The sequence below is a fragment of the Cryptotermes secundus genome, unplaced genomic scaffold (genome assembly GCF_002891405.2).
Source record: "Cryptotermes secundus unplaced genomic scaffold, Csec_1.0 scaffold99, whole genome shotgun sequence".
In the NCBI taxonomy this organism is placed as follows: domain Eukaryota; kingdom Metazoa; phylum Arthropoda; class Insecta; order Blattodea; family Kalotermitidae; genus Cryptotermes; species Cryptotermes secundus.
The window spans coordinates 2,772,769-2,797,610 of NW_019725842.1; the positions used below are offsets into that span (position 1 = coordinate 2,772,769).

General features: G+C 41.1%; 1 protein-coding gene and 1 long non-coding RNA gene across 2 annotated transcripts in view; one reads left to right on the top strand and one right to left on the bottom strand.

Moving 5' to 3' along the window:
* Positions 1-4,951: 4,951 nt before the first annotated feature.
* The window catches only part of LOC117282246, a 537,046-nt gene continuing 517,155 nt past the window's right edge, over positions 4,952-24,842 (top strand). Inside the window, exon 1 of the long non-coding RNA XR_004512926.1 lies at positions 4,952-5,014. This is a non-coding gene — a long non-coding RNA (uncharacterized LOC117282246). The remainder of the gene's footprint in view (positions 5,015-24,842) is intronic.
* LOC111863630 overlaps positions 5,008-24,842 on the bottom strand; it is a 364,157-nt gene continuing 344,322 nt past the window's right edge. The window contains exons 5-6 of the mRNA XM_023850124.2: positions 23,030-23,314; positions 5,008-6,306 (exon numbers count right to left, since the gene is read on the bottom strand). Coding sequence (XP_023705892.1) covers positions 6,137-6,306; positions 23,030-23,314 — 455 coding nt within the window. The 3' untranslated portion in view covers positions 5,008-6,136. The remainder of the gene's footprint in view (positions 6,307-23,029; positions 23,315-24,842) is intronic.

Genomic DNA, 24,842 nt, shown 5'->3' on the forward strand with positions numbered 1-24,842 from the left:
TTCATGCGGCAGATTCAATATTAGGGAAGTTTCGTTGTCCCATCCTTCATCGAAATATTTCAACCAAAACACATGTAATGGAATCCCTGTTTTTAATCTGCTTCTGTGTCAAATCCCTCTGGGCAAATACTCCTCCGATTGTGATTGTTGAGAAACATAGCCAGACAAATTCCCAATAATCCCTCCAACTCTTCCAAGAAGCTGTTGGGCCCGACGGAAGGATAAAGCCCCGCTGCAACTGAGCGGATAGAAGGACCTCGAGCTATCATTCTCCCTCTCAGTAGTTCATGATCTCTCGGCTCAGTGGGATTCAGGTTGTGCCTCAAGATCTTCTCCTGGCACAGAATCTTGATGAGCTCATTTTTGTTGTGATATGCAGCTCTAAATATATTACAAACTTTGTTATAAAATAAATAATATAAATCTACCTCATCCTATAAGCCACCGTTTAATTACCTATGCTTGGCTAGAGACATTTCCATGTGGGGGGTTTCATCATTTGTACTATTCTCTATCTATCTATCTATCTATCTATCTATCTATCTATCTATCTATCTATCTGTCTGTCTGTCTGTCTGTCTGTCCGTCTCTGTCTGTCCGTCTCTGTCTGTCTGTCTCTGTCTGTCTGTCTATCTATCTATCTATCTATCTATCTATCTATCTATCTCTCTATGCCTGTCTGTCTGTCTATTATCTATCTGTGACTCTACAGTTCTTGTGAACCTTGGCCGCTTTTTCAGTTCCTTAATCCTATACACAGTCCTTGGACTCCTTGGGCGGGGGATCAGTCCGTCGCAAGACCTCTACCTATACACAGAACAACACAAACAGAATAAACGCACACAGGCATCCATGCCTAGAGTTGGATTCGAACCCACGATCCCAGTGTTCAAGCGAGTGAAGACAGTTCATGCCTTAGACCGCGCGGCCGCTCTGATCGGCCACTAAATATCATTAGGGTGATCGAATCGATGAGGTAACAATGCCGGGCCGTGTACAACTCATGGTACAGATGAGAAATTTGTAAAGAATTTAGCCCGTATACGTGAATGAAAATGCATATTTGGAGGCTTAAGTTTAGAAATAAAAATAATATTAGAAGGGATCTACAGGTAATGGGATATGGGGGTGTGAGCTGGATTTATGTGGCTGAGTATAGGGACAAGTGACTGGCACTCGTGATCACAGGAATGGACCTTCAGACACTACAAAGCACAGGATACTTCTTGACTACTTGAGCTACTATTAGCTTCTCAGTCAGGACTCTGCTGTATGCAGGGCAAGAAACGTCGCGACAGTGGCTAGTCATTCCTGCTGTAGGAAAGCAGTTGTAGTGTGTAAAGTCACAGGAATGAAATATTAATTGCTGAGGAATGAGACAAAATTAATATAATTATTTACTGTGGGAATTCGGGAAATTTAAGTTACAGTTCACGAAGCGGTAAATAATCTTATAGTCAAAAATTGGTCTTAAATTCTTACCCGCACATTTTATTTGTGGTGATAAATATAATAGTAATTTTATTACCAGACAATTTATTGACAACATTAGTATAGCAATTTTAAATAATCTGGATATTGATATAATTTTGAGTGGTTTACCTGGGAATGTTTCTTGACAACAATTTCTGGTTTAATCTTCTTCCTGTTAATTACAAGAAATACACAAATGCTAAGAAAGTATTCCTTTTTTTTTTTCTTTTGCAGACTTATAATTCAGTACTGATATACCCTGAATTAAAAAAAAAGAAAGGAATTATAAAAGTAGGTGCACAGTCTGTAGTTGGCAACACAGTTTAATATTCAATTTTCAGTCTTATTCCCATGCATTGGTTACCTCTGGCTTTACAGGTCGAGCCAGTGTCTTCAATAGGTTACGTATTTAAGAGTCTACCTACATTGTTAGTCGTGGAAGAATTATTACGAAGAAGAGATTTCTTTATATATCTAACAAACATGAAACTCAGTAGAGTCCAAACGTTTATCACTGTATTATGGATGGCACACGTTTGCATCATATTCAAGAACACACATTCATTTTCTGTCTCTTCAGTTTATAGTAAAAAGTAGAACTGCGTATTCAAAGAAATACAGTAGGAGCTTTGAATAATGTAAAATATTGTATTTTTGTGTTGACATTACAGTGTCCATTTTATCACAAGTTACCTGATGTTATCTGAATAAGATCACACTTGAATGGACGTGACCTCAGAACTCGAGGCTACATGAGAATATGAAGATGCCTTTAAAGAGAAACGCGCACCAGTAGCTGAAGATGGTCTTAAAAACACAAATAAAATATTTGTCTCAGATACTGTAGTGAATTCAGCCGGCGTTCTTATTTCTTCCGCAGCATTGCGTGCTATAAGAATCGTGTATCATATATTTTTATTGCTAATCCGAATGAGATAAAATACGGGGTTCATGCAAGTCATATGCATCCTAATTGGGTAGTCAATTATATTGACCAGGGGATAAATACGTAAACCTATTAATGTGAAAATGTTTATATGTGATACAGCATAAAACACATTTAAAGGAAAGTAAACGTATTTTTTTTACTAACTGTAGTTATTACTTTTAAACCGAAGTAACGAAATCACATAACGTGAGAGAGTAACCCACCATCCCCCCCCCCTTTTAATGGCGCGTCTCTCGCTTTATATATATACGTAAAATATCAGTTCACTATTTATTTACAAATGACTTTAATTGTCACCACTTACAGCATAATGTCATTTATACGTCAGTAAACAAATGTATTTGTAGCTTAGTATCTGATGCTGTATCACAAACACATCAGTCATAATGGACATTCTTGATGCCTTGCGAATATTGATCCTTTAGAAGGAATTATGTTACGAAATATTCACCACTGTACTTGACTTATGTCTGCTTCATGTATGTTCTTTGCCTAACTTCCCTATTGCAGCTAATATTTGAAAGTTCGTATGATGTCCTTCAAAACTGAAAATCGATAAGTAGGAACAATCACAAAGAGTCGCCTGGTGCGCTGCTAGAGGCCTCGTCTCCTGCCAGGGTAGAGCTTGTGGCCAGCCATTCGCCAGTACTGCTGAAATTATACAGGAGTTTGAAAAATTCTACAATATATGAAATGAAACCTGTTAACTTTTCATACCCAAGCTCGTCATCCATACGAGTATAGGTTCCAATGGGACAGACAACCTGGTGTTTGCATTCCTTGCTTCACAATTTGTGGAATTAGTGTCATAATATCCTGCGGATACTTTGTTTGGGTTTCTAATAATTTATCCGTTCTTATTTTTGTAGGCTGCCTTTGTATCTTGTCATTATACATTCTGAATTAAGATTTTGCACTTGTGATTAAACCTACGCATAAATTTAATAGAACTGTAGGTGAGTTCAAACCTAAAATGTTGAGGTCTTCAAAAGTTACCCTATAGGACGTAAAAGACTTGCAAAGTCAGACTCTGAGAAGTGTCCTCGATCTAAGAGTTCGTGACATTAACAGACATAACTGAAATCAAAGCAGACATTGGGGACTTTCTAGTTTGGTTCCTGCCTGTAGCATTCGTTTACGTTTGACAAATATTTGATATAACGGGCAGGTATAATTGTATTCTTTCCGGATTAATTTAAATGCAATCGATTTGTCTCTCATATAATATGCACCCTTAGTATGGTTATTACTTAATAATTAAATTTATTCCATCTAGGCTGAGGCACTTTGCTACAAGCTGGAAGGTCGCGGGATCTAATCCCGTTGAGGTGGATTTTTTCAATTGACCTAATCCTTCCAGCCGCACTATGGGCCTGGAGTCGACTCAGCCTCTAACAGAAATGAGTACCAGTAATATTCTTGGGGGTAAAGAGCGACCTACGCGTAAGGCTGACAACCTTACCGGTATCTATGATCTATGAGACGATTGTCTACATAATGTGGGACCCTCAACATCTCACAACCCTATGGGCCTCCACGGCCTGTTACAGGGATACCTTTACTTTTTTTCTTTTTTGCTTTAGGCTGCTGAACTTCTAATCCATTTTCCTCCGAGCTGTTAAGTTCCAGAAAATTAAGTTTAATTTAAATGCAGTCAAATACACTCACATAATGTGCTCCTTCTAGTATGGTTAGTACTCAGAATTAAAGTTAGTCGATTTAGTGTGCATAAATTTTTCTAATAAACTATTTTCTCCGGATTCTTGAGTTTCAGTAAATACATTAATCCTTAATCATTAATTAAGTTACTGAATTTTACTGAATTATATATATACGGAATCGGGTTGCCAATAATATGAACTTCGACCCTTTTTCTGATGTTAGTCACTGGAAGGCAAACCTCAGAAATTGGCTTCACAAGTTATAATTTGGCTCATTATTATAAAGAGTCTTCTGTTCAGTGGAAATTTGAAGAAAATTCGACCTCAAAAACGATTTAACACTCGCCAAAATTTTCAGAGACATGTGATATCATACAAAATTGTCTCTTGTGACATATCTTCGCATTCAACTGCTAAACGCTATAGCGGCATTAAGAGCTTAACTTGCACAATAATAACGACGGAAATTTATAGAGGGATTTCTTACAGATAAACTGAACTTCATTCAGGAATATTTTTCTGTTTGACGTTTTGTAGCTGGAATTAACGCAAGAGATAGTAAGAATTAATTATAAAACAAATTTGCAATTGTATCATACACGGTTTACTCTTAGACGTTTAATTCGTGGCTTTTTAATTGCAAAATTATTCTTAATGGAGACGGAGGAGCGAAAGAAAGGACAATCCATTGCTTTTCAAACAATATGAAAGTTTGAAGTTCATTTATTTTTAATGCTGCTCTGTTGCATGTTGCAATGTACCTTCCGTGTATAATTTGTTAGTGTGTCGTTGTAGATACCAGAACACATTTCAAGAAGTTCCTGTCTTTGTAATGTCTTTCATTATTCTTTCAGATGACCAGTACAACTGCAACTGGGCCTAACTGAATTGTGAAGCTATATTTTCTGTGCTTCGGGTTTGAGCGTTAAAGGTGAGTTTTGCATTGCATTTTAATTATATTCCATTTTAGAAGCTGACGCCTCGTCAGTCGGCTAGGTATGTCAGTTAGTTGTCTGTAGAATTGTATTGTCACGTAAGTCTGTGTGATGACATGAATGCAGTGGAAAACAATAATACGAACTCTTATGTTTCATTACGGACCAGTTATTTCTTGACCTATGGAAGAAATATTATATAAACAGTAGTTCGGGCTTTCAGGTCATTGCAGTTGTTTTAAAAGGAAAGAACTTTATGACAAGAATGGAGTATCATTTCTCCGTAAGTGAAAGTTTAGGCCAGTTATTAACGCCGGCTGAATAAAGTACTTTATTTCCTATTTTGAGGCTGAGAGGTAACCAAATAATACAGCACATCTTACATCATGCAGTCTGTCGTATGAAACAGAGCTGTGTCGCTCTTCTCAGTTGCCCAATGACTTTTTAGGTTTTGTGTGTTCTTCGTTTAGTGCCATCATCCACCAGGAACTTCATGAGGCATTTCACAAGTTGAACTCTTAACATTAGGGTAACAATAGTAGGAATGCTCCTCAATTTCGGAAGCGACTTTTAGAAAGATATAAATAAGTCGTTACTTCTTTTTGCGATGAAACAATCTCAAGATTGCAACACAGTGGTTACACAGAAACCCGGAGCAAAACATACCCCTTTTTAATGCATATTTTCGTTCAGATGGTCCTACCTTTTAGTATAGTGTTTGGTCCATATTTGGCAATGAAAGTTTGTGAGTAACATAAATAACATTCAGCCAGGTTATCTCGAACATTTTGTGGATTTCCAATCCACTACGTCACGCTACATATTCGTTATATGCTTCAGTCTTACAGTGTGAAAGGATATCTGCATAAAAGCTCAAGTTGTTATTATTTATATGATGAAGAATATGAAAAGAATTTTGGAAGCATGACATCCAGTCTGGAGACTGACCCACCGTCTCACGGATTATTATTATTATTATTCTGTCAGACAATATACATCTTATAGATATCCAAGACAAGGATCTTGATCACGGAGGATAACCACTGGATTTTACACTGAAGCTTGGAAAATGTTTGGTCACACATGAAGCACTATTTGAAGTGGCGGGATGTATCTCATCATCTGACAGTCCTCACTGATGTCGGAACACTAGGAGTACCAGGCATCACACTGGCCAGGATCGACCAGAGCAATATGACGCATGTACTTGTATAAACAGTTATTGCGGGGTGCAGCAATGAGGGCGCCGAACTTCTGCTACCGTGCTGCATTGCTGCTGGCTTCTCACCTGAAACAAGAAAGGAAACATCCTTGTATCTTGAGTTATTTAATGATATTTGGTGAGATATGCAGTTTGTATAACGGATGAAAAACGACAGGAAATAATTGTGTTGTGAGATGGAAAAAATTGCTGTTTGCCGAATAAACCGAAAAAAAAATGAAACGCAAGATTTTTTTTTTAATCCGCATAGTGAGGGGTGGAGTCCAGCAGGGGCCAATCGTCACGTCGGCCACTGATTGGCCTATTGTAGCCTACCCCGGGTGATTATGATGATGGAGAATTTGGTGGAAAGAAGTTTGGCAAGGGAAACCGAAGTACTTGGAGAAAACGTGCCTCAGCGCCATTTTGTCCAGCACAAATCCCACTTGACCAGACACGGGCTACCGCGGTGGGAAGCCAGCGACTAACCGCTTGAGCTATGGCCCGGCTTTCAAACGTATGATAGTCGATCAAAGACTTGAACTTCAGATATACCAATTATTAAGCAGGACTCCTCGTAGACATATGTACCCGTGTACTCTGTATGTATTGTGGCGTATAGACCCGTTACTAAGCAATGACTTTTTAAACAGCTGCCGTTGCTGTGTAGCGCCCGCAGCATAGGAGTGCGCGGTGACGTCATGCAAGAATAGAAGAAGTGTTGCAGGCGAGTTCTGAGGGTCTGATCCGAGGCTACATGATTCGACCGACCGAGTTCAGTTCAGTGAGTGAAATTATAAGAGACTTAAACTTGGCGGTGGTGAAGCTTACTACCGTTCAATTCACTCAGCTGCCGTTATAGCATAAGGTACGTAAGGTAGGCATGATCTGCTTTGCAAAGCCTGTTCTGACAGAGGACTTGTATATAGTGCAAAAGGAAGACTTTTCAGTAACACGTTATATGTGCGATACGTACACTTGACGAAAAGCCAAGTATATTAATAAGAGGAAACCCCCATCTTATCATCAGAGACGATGTTACATAAGGACTATTACTGCAAGGGTCCAGTTGAAAAGAAAAAAGTCTGAGGTTGTTAGTCTCAAGGGACCTGACGCCAAGACGAATTGCTTGGCGGTAAACCGCTAGTCGTAAAGTAAACTGACTTTTGAGTTCAGTGAATGAGTGCAGTGCAGTTGAGGGTTCAATTGTTGAGTGTTAACAATTGAACAGCAGAAGCGGAAGAATCTCCGTCGCTAAGATCCGTTAACAGGAAACGTCTAGTAAAAACGCTGCAGAGGACTAGCCATTGTGGAGAACTGGTACCATTTATCTACTAGTGAAAGTACACTCAGAACATTTAATGTGGAGTGATTTGTAGTGCGGAAATCAGCAGTAATGTTATAGTTATTTCTATTACGATCTGTGACCCATTTCTTCGTGCGTTTCCAGCACATATGTGGAAAGAGTTATACAGAAGAAGAATGATGCACTACTTCCAACAGGACAGATTATCAGTAATATGTTACAAGCGTTGATTTCAAGAAGCGGCTAAAGTAAAAAACATAATTTTGTTGTTGTTGTTGTACTAACACTGTGGTGGAATATGTAGTGTGTATCCATTGTTGATAAGTAGGTTTCAGTCGCATGATTAATTGAAACCAATGGTGCTGTTCTTGGTGGGAAGGTATGTAAGGCGACCTGGGTGAACAGTGGCAGTACCAAAACGCGGAAAGATTAACTTTGGTTTAGGTTATGGTGCGGTAATTGTGATGAGACTCCGGTCTCAGTAGGTCTCAGTCTCCTAAAGCATTGAGACTTACTTGACCTGTAGATAGACATACATGCATTAAATTTATGATAAAATTCCTCAAGTTACATAAAAAATAAATCATGTGAGCGTTTGAAACAGGAATGCCGTCTTATTCGAGGAATACTCGACTTTTGCACGTATTGTGAAACAAAAGATATTCTGTGCGCTAACTGCTCGCAAATAAATGCCGGAATTGAGTTTAATGCTCCAAGAAATTTAAACGAATTGAAATGGAATCCTAAACCATTTGAAAAGAAAAGTACATGCGGATTCCATTATTAGGTTACGAAGCCACAATAAGAGTGGAATTTTACGAATTCTCGCAGAAGCAGCAAGAGCTGTTGAGATGAGGGTGTAGCTCACAGGGAGGAAAGGCCAGTACCTCTACCGTAGAAGTTTTAATTGATGATGTCTTTACAGTAACCCTTTAAAGTCCAGTAATTGTGCGTATAAGCACCATCTGCCTTAACAAACTAAAACTCTATATAAATTCTGCCCACAGAGTGTAATTGTGTACACGTATCTCCTATCGTTCTCAGAACAAAGAGCAACGTAACCTGTTTCCCGTGAGGTACAAATTAAATTGTTAGTCACAAAATTACTGGTATTAGAGGACACGACGTTTCGGAAACTGGATCTCTTTACGTCCTCAGGTGAGAAAGGAAGACACCTACTCAGTTGGTCCCCTTAAAAGAGCTGATCTCAATCACAGTGATTGAGATTAGTTCTTTCTAAGGGGCCCCCACTGAGTAGGTGTCTTCCTTTCTAGCCTGAAGACGTAAACAGATCCAGTTTCCGAAACGTCGTGCCCTCTATTACCTAGAATTCCGGACGATGGAAAAAGTAAAAAATCCCAGTAATTCTGTGTGTCATCCACCATCGTCAGAACCCTTTAGAATCTAAATTGTTAGTGTTATTTATAATAAATTGAGTCTTAAGGGTTAATATTATCACGTGTTAAATGGCAAGACAAGGGTTTGGATTGTTAATCGGATTTATTGAATTGTTATAACTCTTAACTACAGATAATTACAACAGTTTCGCTTGTTGCCGCACTGTACTATTCACTGCAGTGCGCACAATGTCTTGTCTTCAGTAGGCGCTGTTTCACAGTGGCTCCTCATATTCCTTGTTCAGCTGCTTCTATTGTCGCTGGCGGGCGGCCCTGAACTCATCGCTGGTTGACGTCTATTTCACAGTTCCACTCGGCTTTGCTACCCAAGGGCTTACACCAACGGGGGCTCCTCGCCAACCACATATCCGCCACGGGTGGTGGGGGGGCAGAGTCAGAGTCACTTTACGACTGGCGATTTAACCTCAGTCAGATCTTCCTGGCGTTAAGCCCATCGAGGCTTAAGGCCAGTTTCTTTTGCAACTGAACCCTTGCGGTCATAGTCTTCGTGTAACACCCTCTCTGACGAGAGGGTGGGTTTGTCACTTTTGAATAGGCTTCTCCTTTTTCAAATGCACGTATCGCACATGTAGCATAGAATTATCATCCTCGTTTCAAATGCATCTTCTGTTGGCCATATATCTTCAGTACTTTAAATAACTTAATAAATAACTGCAATCCTACGAAATAAGTAGTTACGTCGGTAACCGACAATGCACAGTAGCACAGCAGTGAGCTATTAATTTTAATTGCATTATCTACAGGCTGTTTGAATGGAAGTTACTAACAGATGGTTTACTACTTCGTGCTGATTACATGATTTTACCGTCGGTACTACCAGATATTCGTATAGTGCTGACAGTCCCTTCACTGCATACAGTTTTTTCTAGTTATGCTGTTTCTCGAAGAAAGCAGTCTTCTGGGATTTGGCACCGTGTATATGTGGTGTTAACCTCCGCTCCGTGGACATGAGGTTGAAGGAGCATCAGCGGCACATCCGTCTCGAACAACCGGACAAGTCGGCCGTAGCTGAACACAGCATCGATCTGGGACACCGCATTCAGCTTCAGAATACCTCCATCCTCGCCACCAAGACCCGCTATATGGATCGCATCATTAGGGAGGCAATCGAGATTGAACTGCATCCAAGAAATATGAACACAGAAGGGGGGTTTTGTCTCAGCAAGTCTTGGAAACCTCTCATCTGTTCTCTTAAAAACCCCCCACCGGGATATGACGCCAGATCCAGAAGGCCACACAGGCCATGACCAACCAACATAACAACCCCCCCCCTCAGCTTACGGGTTGTGCCCAGCCTTTAACCTTGCCTTTCTCTCCCCTACACATAAACCACGCTTGTCCCAGCTCCCTTCCCCTACCCCTCCCACACTATTGCTTTCACTTGAATACTTCCCCCTCCCCTTCTCCCTCTCTGCTCTCACATAGCTGTATATATTTCCACAGTCTGCTTTTACCGGTTCTCACGGTCTCTCCGCTTGCAGATTTCTTATATATTTTTTCTTCTACCCTGAAGATGTAGGCGATACGTTCCTCCGAAACGTCGGTTAACACCACATATACACGGTGCCAAATCCCAGAAGACTGCTTTCTTCATAGTCACCGCCGTGAAAGCCTCAAATCTTATATATCGGTTCTCGACAGAGCCTGCTCAACTGCACATTGTATGTAGTTTCGACATGACAGAAGATGTAATGACGCCCTTGTGACTTAATTCAAGGCACTATCCGAGTCTTCTCCCGCAGACATTTAGTGAACTCCTCGGGATAACCGTCCTCTCGCTTGAGATTGGAACCCGTGACTTTCCAAATGCGAAGCTACTTCATTTTATTACACTTCGAAATCACGCTCCTTTGTCCGTGAATATTCTGTGTGACAACGATCATGTATTCCGTAAAGAGGGTTTCCGTATAAATGCCGAGACTTCAATTCCGTACAAGCATTCATGAAGCCTGTAACCGAACGTTGTTTTCTGCTGACTTCTTCCTTGAGGAAGACCAGGAAGGCTGGCAACAACAGTATGCTAATTTGCGATCACTGAATCTGCCAGAAACAGTAAAGCCAATATACGTGTTACGTCATTCTCAAAATCTTTGCTTTATCCTCTGTCTTCATGATATTAAATATGGCAGTTACCTTGCGACTCCCAGTTTGCGCACGTCATCTTATGCTGCTCTAACATTGGGATCGCCCGTTCCAAAAATACTCGAGGCATGAGTATTTGTTATAATATTTCGGTATTTTTGTATGGTTGCAGTGATCATGCTATTGTCTTCACTGTCATCCAAGGAATTCCAAATTGTATATTTGTAACGTTTGGCTTGTTTTTTTTATTGCTAGTGGGGTGGGACTAAGTCCCTTGTACTGCGGCCACTTCTGGCCTATTGTACCATTATTTTTTTTTTAATTCCTACGGTGTGGGGGATGGACTTCAGTTGGGTCCATTCGCCACGGCGGCCACTGATTGGCCTATTGTAGCCTGCCCCGGGTGATTATGATGATGGAGAATTTGGTTGAATGAAGCTTGACAGGGGAAACCGAAGTACTCGGAGTAAACCTACCCCATCGCCACTTTGTTCACCAGAAATCCCACTTGACCAGACCCGGGTTTGAACCCGGGCCGCCGTGGTGGGAAGCCAGCGACTAACCGCTTGAGCTATGGCTTAAGTTAAGCTGCAAGTCAAAGAGATCTTATTTTGGCAGAAGACTGGATGTATTTATCTGAGTTCGTCAAATAGAATAGTATAAATTATATATTCATTAATTGCTTTCATGAATTTATCGAAAATATTTCTTATCAGTACTAAAGTAAAACTGTTCTGTAACTATCGTAGAATTCTTCAAGTTCTCCGAATGTGTTATTTTATATTTGTCGGGATACACAGAGCCATTTGTTTGTGGGGCAGAGTATTTGTAAGTACTGCACAAATCTAATATACCTAAATACTTACGTAGTGTGAGTGTTTAAAAACCCACAGGATAATTCAGTTCATGTTGCGTTTTGAGGGGTCAGAATTAGAAACTTAGTAAGTGATGGTGGGAGCTCGTTAAATTTTAGATACAGTCGATTGTTCACTTTTATTCTAATGTCAAGGTTGTTCCAAAAATAGGATGAATGTGGGCGTAGGGTTATATAAACATGCTGACATCCCTTTGATATCCATTTGGATAATGTACCAGAAAAAACACACGGTGACTGTTGATGGAGGAAATGTATAAAACAAGACCGAAAATATTAAATACGTGGCAGTTAAATAGGATGAATTAATGAAGTAACGCGAAACACAGCCGAGTACAGCTCGTATATAATTCCGGTTATTTTTATATCCCGAGGCTTCTCATCTTCAGAATTCCGATGTGCAGTGTTGCGGTGTGACGGGGGGCGTGGAGGTACCTCCACCGCTTCCGCCACTGTACACCTCTCTCTCTCTCTAGCTGCCGCTACACTTATCTCCTGCCGGGATAACGGAGGACGAGGAAATATCCCTCTCCGTCACCCTGATTAGTAGGCTGCCACCATCTTGTTATTTCAAGAAATCTCGTACTTATCTTAGCTTGCATTACTGTCTGGGGTAACCGTAAATCGCCGAAGCTTTGGGACGTCCTGGAGTCGGAGGAAGAGGATAACACTCGTGGATATGTGAGGTTGAATGAAACTCGTCACATTCCTAGCCTATTCTATTTACCTACGTCTTTAAATACACTATATACACCGTGCCGACGTTTGTCGGTTCGACTTACATTAAAATAATCTTGCAGTGTCTCATCATGTCCACCCCCTATCACCCTGCTGTCGGTATTCTATGCTTGGAATCACTGAATGACCTAGCCCATCTGGTTAGCCTATCTCTCCCGGGTTACACTTTACACTTTACACTTTGCACTTCATGATCATGGCTATATGAAATGGTTCCACTTACTTGAGCTGAAGATGAGAAGGCTTGTCATCACGACCCAGCGTCCACTCATGGCCACAATTGAGGTACTAATGTAATAATGACATTAATAAGAATAGATCCGACTAGAATCGAATCGAATAGCCAAAAAAAGCTAAGAAGCTAAAAAGCTAAAAAGAGCCCCTAAAATGGGTCGTCTCGGGTTTTTATAACCTCTGCTATGCTGACTCGTTGTCTTCCGGGTATAGGGGTCCTCCTACCCTGACGTGATTTTGGGTCGGTGTAGCTTGTTTATTGGTTGTTAATCGAGAAGGGGTTGACTCTTTTGGTAAGCCGCCTCCTCCTACTCAGCATTTTTCGTCTGCCTTAGTGCTTATGACACATTTCATATAGCCCTTCCGTATTGTCAGCGGTTCCCGCTGTCGTGTTAACATTCTGATTAGTCAGGAATTTCTTTTACTTCCTTGTAAACCCAGCTCTCCGGTTCATGTCCTTATTACTATTCAGTTTTAGTTTAGTTTTTTTTGTGTTTTTTCCATCTTACATCTAATTGTAGTGATTCCAAATTTACCCAAAAACTACTTCTACATGTACGTAACCCTTTGCTGCATAACATGCAGTGTTGTGTATCGGTCTTTCGTCTTCTAAGTCATGTTCTTTGGCTGTTTCTCACGTCGAAAGTTGCTGTGTGTTGGTTATTGGTTCTCCTTCGTATTCGACAGTTTCCGGTTCGTGTCTTCGCCCAGAACCCGTTTATATTAGTGACTATGTTGACGATATTTGTACTTAAATTGAGTTCGTTGACACCATACGACAGGCAGTTCTGCCCACTTCCCTGCCGTCATGAACATGTCTGCAATCCTGAGGGAACAACCTCGTTTATAAAAATACCGAATGAATTGTTTGCAGCTTATTATTTTCTCACTATTTTCCTAAAATACAATTTTAAGGCAAAAACATGTTTAAGAACTCAAGAAAAATGCATTTTCATAGTCCAATGAATGAAGTTGAATGACGCAGCGAAAGGAGAACAGTGTTTGCTGATGTGGACTAGACTTGAAGGTCGCACTGTATTGTAAAGGATACATGTTCGACTTCAGTAGAATGCAGAAGCGAACCCATTTTCTTGGCTGCTGAGAAATACAAATTATAGGTCAGTGTGTGTGGCCGTTTGAAGAAAATTTCTCCGTCACGCGCTGAGCTACTGCCAGATTTTATCATCTCTGTATATCATACAATGTTATTGTTGTTCTTAGGATAATCTAATGAAGTGCATCTGAAATTTTATTTGGTAGATACTCTGACCGCCGGTCACCGTAGCCGAGTGCTCTAAGGCATGTACTGTCTTCGCTCGCTTGGAAACCGAGATCGTGGGTTCGAATCCCACTCAGGGCATGGATGTTTAGTTTGTGTGTGTGCGTTTTTCTGTGTTTGTATACAGGTAGAGGCCTTGCGACGAGCTGATCACCCATCCAAGGAGTCCTACCGAATGTGTAATATCTAGAAAAACCGAAGTGAACGGAGAAGTTCATGGAGGTAGGCCTAGGCCCACTGGGGCTGTAGTGCCAAGGAATAAAAGAAAAATACTCTGACCAGAACTGCGTGGAATCTATGAAGGGGACTTGGAAGCGGAGATACGGAATCTCTGTGATGAAATCGAAGCTTGAACTACCTCATCAAGGCGAAATTATATAAATAGTCTGTCGTGACCATCTCTGTTGCTGAGGTCAGTGCTTAAGAATTAATTACATTTCCGGTCAGCGTTGTTAAATACTTGTGCTTGGCTTTCCTGCTCTAATGACCCGACTTGCATTCCAGAGATGGCTCTTTCGAAACTCGACCTGGCCTCTCGCTATCCTAACAGGAATTTTCATGTATTTGCTCATTCCTTTGGGATAGTAACGCGAAATATGCCTCGGCCGCTTCTTACTATGTCATTTCCGTTTTACTATGCTCAGGCGTTTCTAACCTCAGTGGACGCTATATAACGCTAGACATAACTGATGCAATTTCTTAAATTAACAAAGTTGGCTTCGATACCATTCAGATTTCACTAATTGAAAGTTTGTATAAATACTCGCGAGATGAAAGACGCATCCATATGGACGCTGTAACATAACAGAACCTAGGAAGCCTACATGCAGGAACTGAGGCTTGACGTATGATTAACTACGCACGCTAGATATCAATTTGAGATAAAGGCGAGGGAAAGTGTTACGCACTACATACACTTCAAATGAGCTCTCATGTTGTGAAGCTAAACACATAACTCGTTCACTCATTTCCTTCTCTAAAGGTTCGGCCACATAGAGCGCTACGCTATGTTCGCTACGTACGCTACGTACGCTGTGTAATCTCTGCGACGCAGCTAACATAAGGAACATAGCATACGTAGCGTACGGAAGTCTGTATGGCCAGTCACATTGGTAATAAAGGGAGATATTTAGGTCACATTTAATTGCAATCTGTTTCGGCCTTACAAGGCCATCTTCAGGCAGCTGTTTACTTAACGTAAGTAATTCCCTTTATATTTCTCAGCCGCTGAATTTTCTTGAAGAAAAAACAAAATGTTAGGAAATGTACACATTGAGTTAGAATCGCATGTGTTCATTCAGTTATTGTCTTCAGTTTTAGGAAATTTTATACCGTAATAAACTCTAACACTTACTGAGAAAATTGAATGTGCACAGAAGTTCCGTTCCATTTTTCCTGAAACGTTCTTTCAAAAAATTTTCCCGCGATAAATACTGAGGGATTTCCGATCAAGATACCCGCAGGGAAGCAAAAGATTTTCATATAATGTATTCATTAATGCTCTCCTACTTAACCGAAATTGAATGTGCCCACAGAGGTTGAAAAATCTCCCTCGTATCGACTTCCATAGAAATTCGAGTTGTTACATACGTATAATCGGATACTGGACGATTCTAGTAGACGCCCCGCAGGGACGCTAGTGCGCCTGAAACTCGCCGTAATATCACTGACTATTGTTCAAAGTGATCGAGGTCATAACAATACGATGGTTTAGGCGTACATTGTATGGGAATCAGATATTATCCGGATCTGAAACATTGCTAACAGTGTTGTAAAACACAAGACCAAGGCGCTGAATAACGGGAAGGATTCCTATTGTTTATATCTACAGAAAATGGATTCGCGTTAAGTACTAAAATAGTTATAAATGTGTTCTAAAGGTGGAACATCGAGCAGGTTCATGCAGGAGTAATCATGTTGGAGATCCTAATTTCAGATCTTAGCCACGACACCGGCTATCCTCTCTGAATTTCTCGTAGTTGTCCTCAGTGGTTCGAGATAAATGCCGGTATAGTGTTTCCATTGGGGCACGACTGCTTTCATCACTGTAAGAGTTTAGCCTGAGGAACTGAGAGAGTATGAAAGAAGCCACGCAATGTTCTCGAATCTTTACGTACAGTATATGTCATACGATCTCCATATGTAATGCATAAAATGAAAGCATATTGGTGAGGTGGGAAATATTTGTTTTTGCTGCCGTTATCCTAATTCTTTCAGCTGTTAAACTTGTTTATAGAAGGATCTGATTTCATTACACTCGCAGAACGGCTGTGTTACCAAAGAAGGGGCGATGGCTGGCAGAGCGGGGCCGCTGTTGCGCGTGGTCTGCGAACCACAATCACAAGGGTACTGTTCCCACTCATTCTCAAATATTTACTTTGTAAGAGAAGAAAAATTGGTTAGTAAGCAGAAAAATCCTCACCTCGTTGAGCAGGATTTAGGCGCGGCGGTGTATGTTAGATCAAGTTCCCACGAAGCAATGTATAAACGGGAAAATAAAGGGGATTCTGAACAGCGCTACTGAGAACGTTAATGGCAGTTTACTATGAGAACAAGAACTACAGAAGTGCCATTGCTTTATGAGAGATGGTATGCCTATGCAACAGATTACAGCCGCAAAGTGACAAAACTGATTCTCGCAGAACGACATAAGAAGGTAATAGGAGCGGCATTTTTCCTTGTGACTGCCCGGTAAGAATGTTAGTTATATGGAATTCTTATGTCCTAATGCATGTTACTTGCCCAGCCAGTCTTAGGCAGCTCACACACGTACGAGTCTGGCTCGCGAGTCCGGCTCGGCGAGGAGCCGGGCTCGGATTAATTTCACCACACACGTATGAGCGTGGCGACCCACACACGGACTAGTGTGGCTGATTAGAAACCGAGCCGAGTCGGACTCGCGAGCAAGACTCGTACGTATATGGGCCCCTTTATTCTCTTACCTAGGCCCGACCACTTAATTAATCCGCAGAATGTCTACTGACTACACAGCATTATATCCCAGACGCCAGAACTTCAAAATTTTGTTAATACTCATATCATTTAATCTAGGTTGAAATGGAAAGGCATGTTGCATGAAAACAGAAGTGATGATTCGTACAGTTCTGAGTGCAGAACTCGAAATATTATCGATTACTTCTGGACGTGAGCGTAGATGGGCGAATAGTGTTAAAACGAATTTTAGAGAGATTGGTTTGGAGGGTGTGCTTTCGTCAACACGACAGTGAACTAAGAGGTTCTGTAAAATCTGTAGTTTCCATTATAATTTGCCACGTCGACCCATTGCTAGGGAACGAGTCGGCAAACGCGTTTCCCTGACACAAGGGTTCAACAGTAGGACACACTTTGCTAGGTAACGGATCGTTACGCGCGTTCTGGGCAACAGTAGACGTCCATTGCTAGGAAATGGACGTATTCTCTACGAGTCCGCCTCAATGTTATATAAATAAGCTCGCAGGGCTACTTTGGAGGGGTCGAATACTTCCACCACTAGCGAGTTGTAGGAGGAGACGTAGAAGGGAAATCTCGAATCTGAGACAGTAAAATATGGTTACGAGCTCCACGGGACTTGGACCCGAAAATTACTGCTCTAGCGAGGACCAGCAGCAATTGTAAACGACAGACCCGTTACTGGGATATTTACTTTTTTACATTTACTCAAGACTCAGTGAGTGCTAGACAGTCAAAATAGAAGGGTTCGGCTGGAGATTTATTGCGAGTTGTTGTAATTTATTGTGAATAAGAGGGATTGTACAAGGAGTTCAATAAATCCGATCGTCCAGTCAAAACCCCGTCTATTATTCACGCCTGTAAATGGTGACAGTATTGTCACGTGCATTAGTGACGCTGCATTAGACGCTGGTTTCGATCAGCGAGTCGATTTATTGGATATTCACAGGTCATAACTGCAAATAATTGTAACTCTTCCAAGATTACTGTAATTATCACACTTAAAGAAAATCTTCTATATCTGCTTACACTAATCGCTACTAGGTAACAGATCTAAACAATGGCTATTCGTCTGCAGAGTTTTCCCTGTCCGTTTCCGTGCAACTGATTTTAACACAGGAACTAAAACTATCACACTCCAGTTATCACTACAGTGCAGCACACATAAAGTCTTCAAATGACACGTTAAGTCTTCACTGGCCGACTTCTAATTCATCTACTACGAACTTCCCGTGGCTATGTCCTACCGAGAACTGACTGACTCGTAGCGCCGACTGTCTTCAAGATAGCTCCTCTGCACGGACCCCACGGAAAACACCGTATTTTTTTTTGAGGATGCGTGTTTACACCTCATTTCCTGGAAATGGACACCTTATTGTTCCTTGCGTTTGCTTGGCGCGGACCGCATAGGAAACAGTTTCCCTTACATTGTTCTCACTTCTTCAAGGGGATGTTTACCGGCTGTCGCATAGAAACTGTAGTTCTTCTTTTGTTGTCTGTATTCGTTGCAGTGAGAATGTTTACGTATATCCCTTTATTGTTATAGAAACGGCCCATATGTCACAATATGATGAACTACTGTCAGATTTTCAAGAATTATCTTGCACTATGTGGCTGGATATGATTACTTATGTAACCATGTCATGTAGATGAAAGCACAGTTTTTCTGATAACCCATAAAACTTGTCTGTGGGAAAGCCGCAAGACTAATGTAAAATAGTATTCTAACCACCAGAAATCAGTAATTTAAATGAAGAAAGGAAACCTCGGCATAACCTCATCATTTAAGGAGGTATATTTACATCAAACGAGGCACCGATCTTTCCAAAATACTTAAGACTCCAGGCACTGGATGTCTTCTGATTTATAAATAAGAATTCAGCTCGTACCTCACAGGAAACACATCACGTTTCTGCTACAGAGACCAGCCGAGTAATGCTGTTTATGGAAACAGTCGCTGTTTATTGTGAGGAGCATACGAGTGATAAAAGTACAGTGTGGGCAGAATTCAGAGTTCCCTTACGATAAAGCAGGTAGTTCATATTGAACCAGCATGCTATGGGAGGTTAATTCAATGACGATCGCATACTATATAAAGAAAGTTAATTTTAATACAAATAATCTTCCAATTATAACTCCATGGAACAGAGTTCTCCTGAAGATAATTAATAGTCACTGCGTTAACAAGATTTTTCCACTGGCCTCTGCAACATATCGTCACATCCTGTTTCTCTAGTATGCATTGTGGTACTATTGACAGTCTAGCTCAGTTGACACATCGAACAGGCTACGAGCTGAACGACCGAGGAATCGGAGTTCGATTCTAACTAACGTCAAGTCCGGCTCTGGGACCCGTCCAGCCTCGTATTCAATGGGCACCGGGAGCTCTTTCTATGGGTGTAAAGCGGTAGAGGCTCACATTTATTCATGGCGTGGTGCTGCATAAATTAATTCTGGGGACTACTTTACCTTTTATCTTCCACTAATACTTTGTCAGTAATTGCAAAACTGAAGAAGTTCACTTCAAACGCTATATGATTGAAAACAGTGACATTAGTTTTGTTCCTAGGTCAGAAGTTCCATATACAGGACGTTTGAATTGATTACGACCGGAAGTTGAGAAATGCTACCACGAGATGGCCTACAGTACTGTGCTGTTCATACCGAGTTTCACAGAAACCAGTCAGTTACCGTGTCACTATATCAGGGGAAGGACAGATGAGCAGATAACGCTAGACTTCGTAATAGGTTCTAGAAACTCTTGTTTCTTCGAAGCCATACAATGAAATTACAATTAAGTTTCTTACTTCATGAGAAGTTTCTTGCGCGTAATTTGTCAGAGAAAACTTTGAAGTTGAAAACAAAAATTCTTCGCCTTAAAAAGAAAGCCATGCTGACTGAGGCTTTTGGTGTCGTCCTAAATGATTTTGGCCTCTGCTTTGTTGCTCATCAGCTTCATCGCTTCAAGCCTCCGTAACCGTAAAGTGTGGAGGAAATGCAGTTTGCGCTGCGCATGTAACTAATTGGTCGTGTTACAAAAGCGAGGTAAAGAATGACCAATATAAATACGTGAATAGTTTATGAAGTGCTGGAATTTGCAGAACGTTGACGTATATTATACATTCCGTATTCCCTGACAGTTTTATAATATGAGACACGGAGTATAAGAACAAAATGTGAGATACTGGAACGAAAGTGGATCAATGATTGATTTTATAGTGTTCCAATTAGGAATATATAGATCGTAGAGGTTTGTTGAGTTTGCAGAGCACAGAACCGCACAGGGACTTGGTTCACTGACCACTGAAACACCTACTGATCTGTTGTGTAGAATCGATTATATTATGACGTATCGAACCATTGCTAGGCAACGACTCAGTATACACGTTCCAGCGAACACGCAAGAATAGGAGCTGTGTTCTCTGTGGACCATGTTGCAACATGTTGCTAGGTAACACAACAATACTCGACAAGAAAAGGTGGTGTTTTCTAACAAATTCAACCATCCGAACTAGAACCGGTCATTCTCGTCGCGCGTACCTCCCTACACGTGACAATTTTATTTAATTGCACATATTTAGACAAAGAACGACGCTTCATATATACGAAATTGAAGCTTAAAAGCTAACGTGCTCTACATCTGAAATTTTTAATGCCAAAAGTGATTTTGTATTTCTTCACAGATTATTTTTATATTGAGCTTGATATTGAAAAGTTGATTTTTAAAATCTGGTGCCGCATGTAGTTTAACCGCTCACATCGTTGGGCCCTTTATGTTGGTCTCCACTTATGCGGGTCCTCTCCTTCCTTGTGCTGCGATTCACCTGCACCTCTTTCTGGACACCTCCACTGTAACCGTTCATTTTGATTGGAGGACTGTTGTGCATTAATTAAATATGTATTAAGTTAAGATTACAAAATTACAAACAAAGAGATGCGGCAGACAGCCAGCTCTTACACGCGGAAGGGACATAGTTCAAGGTTTCCTATGTGGACAGGATGTAACATCTGGTAATTGCCTGGAATTCTGGCAGTTTCAGCAAAGTCGGAAAGTCTTTGGGAATTTGAGAGCTGACAGCTTGGGACAGCTATAACTTAGAAGTGGGACGGCCGGAGACTCATACCCTGATCGTAATGCATCAAGGGGCTGTCAACCTTAGCTTCAGGTCAGCATCTGCCAGAATCACATAGTAGAGCAACATGATTGGGAATTCAAAATTTAGGGAACCTCCTAGTTTGAAAACTTAACCAATGGCAGAAGTGGGGGAGTGGATTTCTCTTGGAGTCTGGGGTTCGTGGACATCAGGATTCAGAGAGAGTGCATTCCACCTCGAGGAGTCTTGATACAACTTTCGACAAAGTCGGACGCAAAATTTACAACTACGGCCCTTCTGTAAAGTAGTATAAGTAAAGTTCAAATTAAGTGTATTAATAAATTCAGATGTATTCAGTAAGCTGGAGGCGATTAAAGGACTACTAAGTGCAACGGTCTAAAGAGGTGTGTAATTGTAGTGAAAGGTTCTTCCTGCCCTGCCCGAGCCAGACCCGTATAAGACCCGGGATATGAACTCAGCTCTACAAATTACTGAACAGAACCCAGATACTCCCGTATAATTCAATTATATTAACTAGTATCTTATTTCATTTTGTATTGAAATCGACGGCCATGGATCAGGTACAGAGTCAGCACAAATGCATCGTACAAATCAAAAGCAACAAACACGAGGGAAAATAACAAACACGCAAGCAAGAAAGCTAGATCAATAAAGAGTATTTAAATCGGAGCATAATTTTCTAAAAATATCGATTAATTTGCAAACTGGATTAGTTCAGAAGCAAATAAAACAGTTCAATTTAGTTCGTTTATCTGAGTGCTTACAAACTGTGATGAACATGTAACGGGCAGCACTGAATGTGCATAAGACTAAAGATAGGCTAATAACTTAACTAAGAATTAAACACTAAACTCTAAAAGAATACAGATAATACTTTAATAAAGTAACAGAAGCCATTAATAATCAAGATTAAACAAAGTAAAAAATATTCTCAAGGGAGGCAATGTGTTTGCTAGAAACGTCCGGAGTTCTGCAGATGATGTGGCACACGTTGATCATCGGCTAGGTTTCGAGACATTTACTGACATTAAAAGTGGAAATATCCATAATTTGCTTAGTTTCTACACGGAGACCAGCGGTATCCATAGTAGAGGAATTGATTTTGTTCTTGGAAACGTTAACAAGAAGAAAAGCGTCAAAATTTTGTGGTCTCGAATAAAGAGCTTTTGTGATTTAAATAATTTAGAATTGATTCATAAACGCGAAGAATCTTGGACAGAGTAAATTGATATCTCTGTGTCTTTTCCAGTTTATTAGAATGTGCTGAAATAATGTTATTGCAGACGACAGATAATGATGGCGGTGAAAATGATGACGATGATGATGATGATGATGATGATAATAGTAATAATATGAATATAATAGATGTAGGTTTAAGTATATGCAGGTGTATTATTTGACTAGATGTGTATCTTACGGAATTCACACGCCATTTTAGTTTTTACGTACTTTCGCAAATAGCAGCTGTATGTTGGAAACTGTGCCTTCTGAAGGGTAAAAATGTAACTTAATTCACTCTTTCAATGGTGAAGTGATGGAACGAAAGAAATGCTTGAAATGGCAAAAAGATAAAGAAAGGAAGTATGTGGTCGATGAAGGTAGGAAAGCAATGACACCTCGCTGAATTTCAACCGGTTTGTCGTCGTCGTCGTCAGCAACAACAGCAGCAGCAGCAATAACAACAATAAACGAAGAATAAGAGGAGGAAGAGGAGGAGGAGGAGGAGAAGAAGAAGAAGAAACTTAAATTACAGGATGATTTAGATAATTTATATAATGTGTAATATGATTAATTGTCAAGTTCTGGAGTTCTTACCGTTGAGGACGTGAACGTTGATGCTCGCTGACCGGGCGTTGGAGGGCACGCACGAGTAATTGCCGGAGTCGCGCTTCTGCGCCTCAGCTACGACAAGCACACTGCTGGAGCGGTCGCTGTGCACAGCCACGCCGCGCTCCTTGTCGTAGTTGATCATGCGTTCCTCGTGATACCAAAACACGTACACGGGCGGCTCCGTGCTCTGGCGAAGCGTACACACCAGCCTCAGCTTGCTGCCGCTCTTGATATGCAGATCCGGCGCTCCCAGGATCTCGGCTGCCGCTTCTGAAACAGCGCATGACGTCAAGTTGTAGCCCTGTCCCTTGATATTCCAATCTCCTCTAACATAATATTCATAATATTGCTCGAGGCCATTAAAAGGGACCCGGTCTCAGAGTGGCACACTGAACTTCGTGGTTCAGCGATGATTACTCCTGCTTCATGTTCTGTAAGACCCGAGTTTGCTTTTCGGCCCGGAGGCAGGCTGTGTTAAGGTTCTGAACTGAATGGCAGCAGACACTCTCCAAATTTAATTTGAAGTTAATTTATTCTTGAATGTAAATTGATATATGTCATACGTATTGACGCACTCCATTGAGTCACAGAGCACCGGATGACTTTCTCATAGAATCCATGTTATAGCTGAGCGACCGGTCGATTCTCAACAAGGACCCCATAAAGTTAGATCATGGGTTGATTGGTTAGTTTGTTAGTTATCCGCATTGCTTTCGAGAACATGCAGCTACATTTCAACTTACGATTCGAATCGACTTTCCATGATCCCTTACTTCTGAGGATAAAAAGTAACAAAATCTCCGGAACGAGGGAGATACTGATCCCATGAAGATCGTTGCAGTATCTCCTGAGGCACTGGCAACTGTTGGCTTCACGCGGAAACGAGATATACTATGGAAGAAGTTTCTCCTTAACGTCATCACTGGTAATCACAGACACCGTGAGCAGTATCTCCGGTACTTGCCTCAAATTATGTGCCGTTCCTGATTAAATGACATATCAGCAGTGGAATTACTCTTTCCTGGCTAGGAACTCTTTCTAATAACCACAGAACTCAGGCTGTTAACATGGAACGAGAAAAGCGGGGTACAGGAGTGGAAGTTGTCACAGCAATGGTTGTGAAGAGTTCGACCTTGAGCAATATAACACCGTATGGCCTGTGGATTTGTTTGCTGCCTGCTTCGTGCTGGTTTCTTGATCGACTTACATTTTAACCATGAAGATGGTGTCATATGCTTGCGAAACATTGCCTCACTTACAACGGACGACGAGGCATTTCATCCCAAAGGTTACATAAAACTTTATCCCTGTACTTAACTAATTCATCACGACACCATCAAGGCATATGTGGGAATAGATATGTAAATGCACGTTTTCTTGACCTCGGTAATAGTTGGAGATGAGTGGTTGCCTTCACGCTCCTACCGCTTTACCCCTCTGCCCATTGGATAGGCGCCTGGGTGAGCCCCAGAGGCGGTCTGGACGACGTGGAGGAGAGGAAAATGTTGCTCTAACGGCAATTGAACTCCGACCTCTAGGTCTTCCAGCCCGTAGCCAGTCATTATACCAACTGGGCTATCCCGGCCCCCCTTACCCCAGAAAATAGCAGAATGCTTTTGAAATTGGCTTAATAGGAATCTAAGGATGTGTGGATCTGAAGGCAAATGCCTTCGTGAACTAAGAATAATCATGAAAACTCTAATCATGTGATTTCTCCCGTCTCATAAGGAGATCAGAAAATAGTGTATGAACATCCCTAAATTTAGGCTGTTGTCTTTATGTTACTGTGGAATGACAT